Genomic DNA, 9,736 nt, shown 5'->3' with positions numbered 1-9,736 from the left:
GATATATGTATTAGATATATGTTTGTATATGAGAGGAGGGGAGAGTGGGGCCATATGGCCCACACCCCCACTGGGACCTCTTAACCAATCAGATCTCTCAGTCATCTCTCAACACACACACACAAACCGAACACACACAGTTTGAATCAGCCACAGTGTGTGTGTGTGTGTGTCACTTACATCCTGTACATACAAGTACAGTCTGTTCACGATGTCGTCCAGTTCCATGAACTACCCACTGTGAGAGCCTCCCTCCGCCGTTTTCTGACACGACTATTTACTGGGACCTGACTATTTACAGAGATCTGACTATTTACGGGGACCTGACTATTTAGTGGAACCTGACTATTTACAGAGATCTGACAATTTACTGGGACCTGACTATTTACAGAGATCTGACTATTTACAGAGATCTGACTATTTACTGGGACCTGACTATTTACAGAGATCTGACTATTTACTGGGAGCAGTATGAGCCAGCAGTAGGCAGGATGCAGGATGTATGATGTTTCCTGGTGTTTGTATCCAGGTGTGTCTACCTGTCCGCCTGTCTAGCAGTCGGACGCCTCTTCAACATTTCCTGAGCTGTCCCTTCCTTTTCCTGCTCTCCAGAGCATGAACCGGGGTTTCTGACCTTCAGTCAGGACGGCCAGATCGTATTTATGAAGAAGAATCAGATTCTCTGATGGGGTCTTTGTCGGTGTCCCCCTGGTGACGGCAGAAGACAGGTGTGGGTCACTACAGGTAGAACTACCGGACGGGTTCACTGTGGTTGTTGAGGATGAGGAGGAGTTTCGACTCTCTGAATGAAGGAAGGAGAGTCCAGGGTCACCGGACCAGCGCGAGCTTTGACCCTAGCAAGACACGGGGCGATGGACACCGCCCCCCGCCCCCCGCCCCCCGCCCCGACTCACTGCTGAGCCCTCTGTGCTCAGCTCGCCGGCTAAATTTAGCTGCTGCAACACGGCAGTAAATATCTGAGGACACCAGCATGTGTGTGTGTGTTCCTGTGTGTGTGTGTGTGTGTTCCTGTGTGCATGTGTGTGTGTTCCTGTGTGCGTGTGTGTGTGTTCCTGTGAGTGTGTGTGTTCCTGTGTGCGTGTGTGTGTATTCCTGTGAGTGTGTGTGTGTGTGTGTGACATTAATCTGTTTACCATCACATTTTGGGGACTCGTCCTCCTTTGAGCACAATAATGTAAATCATTAGCCCAGATTTTAGAATGCTGACCTGATCTAAGATCAGGACTAGATCAGGGTTAGATCAGGACTAGATCAGGGTTAGAGCAGGGTTATATCAGGGTTAGAGCAGGGTTATATCAGGGTTAGAGCAGGGTTAAATCAGAGTTAGATCAGGGTTATATCAGGGTTAGAGTAGGGTTATATCAGGTTTAGAGTGGGGTTATATCAGGGTTAGAGCAGGGTTATATCAGGGTTAGAGCGGGGTTATATCAGGGTTAGATCAGAGTTAGATCAGGGTTAGAGCAGGGTTAGAGCAGGATTAGATCAGAGTTGGATCAGGGTTAGAGCAGGGTTATATCAGGTTTAGAGCAGGGTTAGATCAGGGTTAGATCAGGGTTATATTAGGGTTAGATCAGGGTTATATCAGGTTTAGAGCAGGGTTATATCAGAGTTATATCAGGGTTAGATCAGGATTATATCAGGGTTAGAGCAGGGATATATCAGGAATATATCTGTGTTAGATCAGGACTAGATCGGGATTATATTAGGGTTAGATCAGGGCTAGATCAGGATTATATTAGCGTTAGATCAGAGTCCAACAGCTGGAGGGTTCAGAGGGGTCTGAGTCAGGGGACGAACAGAACGATGAAGAATTACCATAGGTTTCATTTGAAGGCAGTTACAGGCAGCATTTACGTCTTTATTTTCTTGGGAAGTGGTATGATGACTATCTGACAAAGCCAATGTATGCAAAACGGGAGCAAGCAGATGACTGGCTGAGGAAGATCGAGGGATCAGGCTTACCAGGGAAGTTCAAGGCTTGGCTTTACAAACATGGCCTGCTACCCAGGCTCATGTGGCTTCTAACCATCTATGAAGTGTCAATGACAACAGTGGAGGGAGTCGAGAGGAGGGTGAATAAACATCTTCACCGGTGGCTCGGGATCCCGCCAAGCTTTACATCAGGAGTTACATCGAGGAGTTCAAGGTGGCAAAGTACAGGGCAGTGATGATGCCCACAGACTGTAGAGGTGACAATGTCAGTGGCGCAGGGATAACAACGAGGTCGGGACGGAAGTGGGCAGCTGACACATCTGTGTCTCTGGCATCATTGGCAATCCCTGTACATGCAGACAGGGACTTGGAACCACCCATTTTCAACAGTGGGGGAAGGCAGACCCAAGGCAGAGGAGAGAATTGATCCAAGCTGAGGTCCGGAACCTGGAGGAGGAACAGCGCTGGTCCAGAGCTGTGGAACTTGGAGTTCAAGGTGCCTGGACAAAATGGAACCTACCTCAACGAAAGATCATGTGGCATGAATTGTGGAGACTGGAGCCCTTCTGCATCTCTTTTCTGCTCCGATTAGTGTACGATACTCTGCCAACACTGACCAATCTGCACAGGTGGGGCTTGAGGGAGGACCCTCTGTGCAAATGATGTGGAGAGAGGGGCACACTGGCGCATACACTGGAGGGATGTAAGACGGCCCTCAGCCCACGGGGCTACAGGTGGCGCCACGACAAGGTCCTCAGAGTGCTCGCCGATATATTGGAGCAGGAGAGAACAAAAAAGCAGAAGATCTATGTGAGACCAGGTCCATCGATCCAGTTCGTCGGGGCAGGGGAGAAGCCATCCTCCACTGAGAGGACAAAAAAGGGCCTGCTACAAGCGGCACCATTATGGGAGATGAGGGTGGACCTGAGGAGAAAGCAAATTTTTCCCACAGTCATCCAAACATCCTTAAGGCCAGATGTGGTCATATTGTCCCAGGAGATTAAGAAGATCATCCTGATTGAGCTGACACTCCCGTGGGAGGACGGATGTGAGGAGGCCTATGAGAGGAAAGCCACCAAGTACTAGGACTTGGTCAACCAGTGCCGGGACAAAGGTTGGCAGGCCTGGCTATTCCCAGTGGAGGTTGGCTGCAGAGGTTTCCCGGCACTGTCCGTGTAGAAGATGCACTCACAGCACTGGGAATGGCAGGAGGAGAGCGAAAGAGAGCTGTCCGGAGGTTGGGGGAAGCAGCAGAGAGAGCCTCTTGTTGGCTTTGGAACAGACGGGAGGAGTTGAGCTGGAGGCCAGGAGAAGATGGGCAGTGACTGGCCATCACTGCCGACCCGCCGGCTGGAGGGCTTTGTGGTTCAGGGTCGAAACGCCCAATGAAAGTCGGTCGCCACCTGACGACATCTTCTTCTGGCTGAAAGCCACAGTTATGGCAGCATGACTGAAGAGGAGCGCATCCTAGTGATGTATGTAAATAGTGTTCTACTGGAGTGTGGAGTTCAAAGGAGGCCTTTAGTGGTCCAGATTAGGTCCAGTCCAGCAGTCAGACGTGGGTCACATGGTCAGGGGTTATGTTTGAGGTTGGTCCAGCAGTTACAATTTGCTCCTCCAATGGGGCGCCTCGAGTTCATATCCCGGCCTCAGCAGTACAAACCTGCACAGTAGACACACATATATATACCTATACATACATATATATATACACACACACACGTGTGTGTATATATTAACTACCACTTATCTGGGTGCAACTGTAGGTTAAAAAAAACCCACCATAAACATATAAATCATCATAACATCGGGTCACATAAAATCCTGTAGTAGGAGGGCGGTGTGTGTGTGTGTGAGCAGTCATGCTGAGAGAACGAAGAGCAGGCCGATCAGCTGATCAGTCGTCTGATTGGTGGACTAATGAACCAGTGGAACTACTTCTTCACCTCACATCAGAGCAGAGATTAGCTGGCGGCCATGTTGGACAAACACCATCAGCAGAGATGATTCAGACACTGAGAGGTTTTACTGTTCAGGAAGCACTCCTGTTTATCATGACACTATAGGAGATGAAGCTGTGATTGTCCGTCTGTGTTTTTCAGGTGGTGTGTGTGTGTGTGTTGCTGAGTGGACGAGTTTCCCCGGCAGAGTTAACCTGTGAGGCGCTGATTCTGCTGTCGACCAACCTGACAGGTAGCGTCCTGCTGTCCTTCTGTCTCTGGGTCTATGTTATTAATTTCAAAAGAGCAGACAAACCAGTGACATGCACTAATCTCTGCTTTCTGTCTGTTGTGTTTCTCTGTTAGCGAGGACGCTGGTGTTACTAAACCAGACCTTCACCGTCAGTAACACCTCAGGTTTGTACCGTGGTCAGCAGACTGTTACCTTCAGACGGGTACAGGACTGACTTCTATAAACAGTCAGACAGGCTGAGCTTTCTGCTTTAGCTGCCCTCTAGTGGCTGATAGTGTCACATTATTGCACTCTTTGGACATGGTTTTGTGGTCAGGACTGTAGCCAACCCTCACCAGTTGTGAGTACAGTGGGGCAAAAAAGTATTTAGTCAGCCACCAATTGTGCAAGTTCTCCCACTTAAAAAGATGAGAGAGGCCTGTAATTTTCATCATAGGTGCACTTCAACTATGAGAGACAGAATGGGGGGAAAGAATCCAGGAAATCACATTGTAGGATTTTTAATGAATTAATTGGTAAATTCCTCTGTAAAATAAGTATTTGGTCACCTACAAACAAGCAAGATTTCTGGCTCTCACAGACCTGTAACTTCTTCTATAAGAGGCTCCTCTGTCCTCCGCTCATTACCTGTATTAATGGCACCTGTTTGAACTCGTTATCAGTATAAAAGACACCTGTCCACAACCTCAAACAGTCACACTCCAAACTCCACTATGGCCAAGACCAAAGAGCTGTCAAAGGACACCAGAAACAAAATTGTAGACCTGCACCAGGCTGGGAAGACTGAATCTGCAATAGGTAAGCAGCTTGGTGTGAAGAAATCAACTGTGGGAGCAATTATTAGAAAATGGAAGACATACAAGACCACTGATAATCTCCCTCGATTTGGGGCTCCACGCAAGATCTCACCCCGTGGGGTCAAAATGATCACAAGAACGTGACGTGTCCCCCTGCTTAAAGCCAGTACATGTCCAGGCCCGTCTGAAGTTTGCTAGAGAGCATTTGGATGATCCAGAAGAGGATTGGGAGAATGTCATATGGTCAGATGAAACCAAAATAGAACTTTTTGGTAAAAACTCAACTTGTCGTGTTTGGAGGAGAAAGAATGCTGAGTTGCATCCAAAGAACACCATACCTACTGTGAAGCATGGGGGTGGAAACATCATGCTTTGGGGCTGTTTTTCTGCAAAGGGACCAGGACGACTGATCCGTGTAAAGGAAAGAATGAATGGGGCCATGTATCATGAGATTTTGAGTGAAAACCTCCTTCCACTAGCAAGGGCATTGAAGATGAAACGTGGCTGGGTCTTTCAGCATGACAATGAACCCAAACACACCGCCCGGGCAACGAAGGAGTGGCTTCGTAAGAAGCATTTCAAGGTCCTGGAGTGACCTAGCCAGTCTCCAGATCTCAACCCCATAGAAAATCTTTAGAGGGAGTTGAAAGTCCGTGTTGCCCAGCGACAGCCCCAAAACATCACTGCTCTAGAGGAGATCTGCATGGAGGAATGGGCCAAAATACCAGCAACAGTGTGTGAAAACCTTGTGAAGACTTAGAGAAAATGTTTGACCTCATTGCCAACAAAGGGTATATAACAAAGTATTGAGATGAACTTTTGTTATTGACCAAATACTTATTTTCCACCATAATTTGCAAATAAATTCTTTAAAAATCAGACAATGTGATTTTCTGGAATTCTTTTTCTCATTTTGTCTCTCATAGTTGAGGTATACCTATGATGAAAATTACAGGCCTCTCTCATCTTTTTAAGTGGGAGAACTTGCACAATTGGTGGCTGACTAAATACTTTTTTGCCCCACTGTACAACTGGATTTGAAGGTCACAGGTTATGGTGTTCTAGTTTACTTTGGACCTTACTGGACCAGCCAGGACTGACTATCTGGTGAAGATGTGTGTGGAAAAAAAGCAGATAGCGGTATGCGGCTCCTGCTCAATCAATCAATCAATGAGTCATTACTTGTGTAGCGCTAATTCATAACAAACATTTTATTCAGACACTTTTCATACAGAGCATGTTTGATTAAAAGAGACCTGATTCAAGAATTCAACGTGAAGGATTCACCCCACATGAGCAAGAAAAACTCCCCTTTAACAGGAAGAAACTCCTCTCAAAATAATGGAAAAGCGACCATCCCAGCAGACATCATCCAGCAGCACTCAGACAACTCAGCTGGACTGTAGGATATGAACTTACTGTCATAGACAGCAGTCTACTGACCGCTGAAGCTGCCACAATGGGTGAGTTTTCAGATTATTCATTACCAATAACTACATCAGCTGCAGTAATCTTGGCTTCCATGGTGAATCACAGGATAAACTCTGCACCAAACAAGTCAAAATGCAGAATAAATCCTGTGACTATGACTTTAGACTGCTCAGAACAGTGATCCAGGCTCGAACTCAATGGGACTCTTGGTCCAAACCAGACGGGTTATTAGAAGTTTTATTTTCTAAAAGTCAAGATCTACAACATCTTCTACATGAATCAAATCTGGACTTGTTAGGCCTAACAGAGACATGGTTACACCAGAACTCCCCGGCAGACATGTTTAAGTACATGGTCAGCTGACAGTGTAAACTTGTTAGTGTTAATGACTCTGAATGGACTGGTGTGAAATTAACTGTCCAAATCTCAGTCACAGTGATTAGAGGTTATAAACAATCTGCAAAAAAATTATGTTCTATTATAAGCTGAAAGAGTGTGATACTAAAAACAAGATCATTTTACTGGAGATGTAAATTTGACTGATAAAACCTGTAATAAATAAGTAACCACAGATTACTGAAGGACCAGGATCTGGATAACTAGTTCTTCAGAAACTCTTGATTTGACTTTCACTTAAAGAGATCGTAGTCTGGTCACAAGGTTGTCTGTCGGACTGTAAGAAAGCTCAGTAAAAAGGACATTTAATTAGTGCTCAAGAAGCCCTAAGGTTTTAAAAATCCTAATAGTCAGTTAATAAATATTGAAAATGTAGATGTAGAAGAAATAAATGGGAATGTGCACCTTGTACATACAAGTATGGATGATAACTGCGTCTTTTATGGCCGAACTTCAAACCACTATCTACCATCTACCATGACACAAAGGCAGAGCCGACGGTTTTCATTAATGCTGTTAAAGAAGCAGAAAGAAGAAATCTGTCAGAACCTCAAGAACCTAACAGAGAAATAAAACAATGGAACTAAATATAGGCTGAAATGTGACTCATGATCCAAGTGAGTTAATAATAAGTTAATACTTATTAATTTAATACTTAAAGTTTCCCTGAATCAAATCATTCTGTCAATCCTCTATTAATACTGACACTCCCATTCTGACTTTTAGCGAAGTGACATCATTGCATCCCATGCAAACATCATTCCATTGCACAATGTCCACTTCTGGAAAATATGAAGCATTCACTGGACAATAGATGTGTGATCTAAACAAAGCCTCTGATACAATCAATCAAGAGTTTGATTTTTCACCTAATGTAACTAAATGGATAAACTCATACCTCAGACAGAAATAATGTGTTCATGTTGCCCGTACAACCTCACAAACTGTTAATAATTGTGTTGGTGTACCTCAGGGTTCACCTCTGAGTCCTCTGTTATTTAGTTTCTATATTAATGACCAGAAGTTTGTCATATATCTACACGCTGGAAACAAGAAGAAAGCGTAAAACAGTCAGCTTCAAATTCATTTCACCACTGCAAAAGTTTGACAAAATATGATTTCTTTCTTAAACTGGGAAAACATGATCAAATTTTCAGATATTTTACATGTGTAACCCTTGGTCCCTTGGTCACCCACCCCCACCACCCTTCCACTTAATGAATGCATTAAAGAAAATCCAAAGTCATCTACCTGAGCTGCTACCGGATAAAAAGCCAGATAGAAAAAGTACATTTGAGCAGTCAGCTGTTTCCTGATGAGCAACACAAACCTGAACACTAAACCAACAGACCTGAGAAACATCTCATCTCTCAACTCTTTGGTTTCTGGACAACCAAATACGCTGTCAAACCATCAGCCTGCCTGTCACTGCAGATGAAGATCAGCCTGAATGACAAAGTCTCATTTACATGAGGTGTACATGATTACGCATTGCTCCCTCTTACACCAACGACCACTGTTCTACTCATATTCAGGTCCATTGTGTTTGTGGTCATGTTAGAATACCGTCCACCAACTCTCTGACAGGGAGACCTGCTAGCAACATGCTTACGCTAACAGTCACCAGGCTAACCTGCCAAATTAACAGCAGAGCGACCCAAGTGACATTTAGCAGAGCTCCGCAGTAACCAGGACTACCCAGCAGTACCCTGGACCTCTGAAGATCACCCACATTATACACAGAGCTACTCACTTTACATTTTACGTGACTAAAATACCAGTCTATCTGTCTGTCTGCCTGCAGGTCTGTACTGTGACCTGTCTGTGGACGGTATAGGAACCTGTTGGCCTCGCAGTGCAGCAGGAGAGCTGATCTCCAGACCCTGTCCTGAACAATTCAACGGCATCCACTACAACACCACCAGTAAGTACCTGTCTGTCTACCCGTCTGTCCACCTGTCTGTCCACCTGTCCATGTACCTGTCTACCTGTCATTTTTCACTCTGGTTCTGATCTCTGTTTACTGAGTGAAGCTCTGTAAAGGAGCAGTCTGTATTTCTAGTGGTATTTAATCATCTGAGTGAAGAGTTGATATGTTTTTGTTACCTTAGTTTAGAATGAGCCTTTACATGTACATACGGAGTCCGCCATGCTGCAACATCATGTTTCTACCGTTGCCCAGAACGGACAAACAGGACCTTTCATGCCGCAGCTTGAATTTGGTGGTGTGAATGCACAGGTTGGATGATGAAGAAGACAGAAGAAGAGGACAACTAGGGAGGGGTGAGTCAAGGGGGTTTCAGCTGGTTGCAGACTGCAACTTCATGCCTAGATGGCACAAAATCCTAGGGACTGGTTCTCGTAACCTCACTAATTAACCAGTAATGGCATGAATGACTCAATGAATGATTGAATGACTGATTGGATGACTGAATGAATGACATAACATCACTGTGCAGGTCTCTACTTCTGACCTTCGTAACTGGACGTCATCAGCATGAAGTCTGGCGGTTCGGGTGCTTGCCTGACCCCTGCATGTCACCAACAGGGGGCTACCATGGTCGCTAGCAGTTGGAGTTTGAGTGGCGGCTGCTGACGGCAGACCCCTGAATGACTGAGCTGAACTCAGGCCTTCTGCGCCCTCTCTGCCACCTGATTCTATCAGGCACTGGGTGAGGCCCTGCATCGCATCCTTAGCAAAGACAAAGTACTTCTGAGCCTTAAATCCAAGGAAAACCACCTCATGTGGAATGGAGTATTAGGGAATGATAAATGAAAGGTAAAATGGTGTGTATCTGTATTTCTCCTTTCTTGTCATTTCGACCACTCAAAGCTCTTTTACATCACATCCTCATTCACACATCATTCATTCAGGAGGAATCTAAGATGGAGGAGGCTGTTCTTTCACACACATTCACACACTGAAGCTGCTTCAGGACCAGGTTGGGGTTCCGTGTCTCCAAGGA

General features: G+C 45.4%; 1 protein-coding gene and 1 pseudogene across 1 annotated transcript in view; both read left to right on the top strand.

Moving 5' to 3' along the window:
* The first annotated feature begins 211 nt into the window (after positions 1-211).
* On the top strand, positions 212-3,278 carry LOC139216257 (uncharacterized; annotated as a pseudogene).
* Positions 3,279-4,022: 744 nt separating this feature from the next.
* crhr1 (corticotropin releasing hormone receptor 1) overlaps positions 4,023-9,736 on the top strand; it is a 23,864-nt gene continuing 18,150 nt past the window's right edge. Inside the window, 3 exon segments of the mRNA XM_070847535.1 lie at positions 4,023-4,146; positions 4,260-4,310; positions 8,575-8,694. Of these exon segments, the coding sequence (XP_070703636.1) occupies positions 4,023-4,146; positions 4,260-4,310; positions 8,575-8,694 (295 nt within the window).

Source organism: Pempheris klunzingeri, chromosome 17 (genome assembly GCF_042242105.1).
Source record: "Pempheris klunzingeri isolate RE-2024b chromosome 17, fPemKlu1.hap1, whole genome shotgun sequence".
Taxonomy (NCBI): Eukaryota; Metazoa; Chordata; class Actinopteri; order Acropomatiformes; family Pempheridae; genus Pempheris; species Pempheris klunzingeri.
Note: the sequence above shows the minus strand (reverse complement) of the source record. Positions and strands in the feature narration are given on the sequence as shown.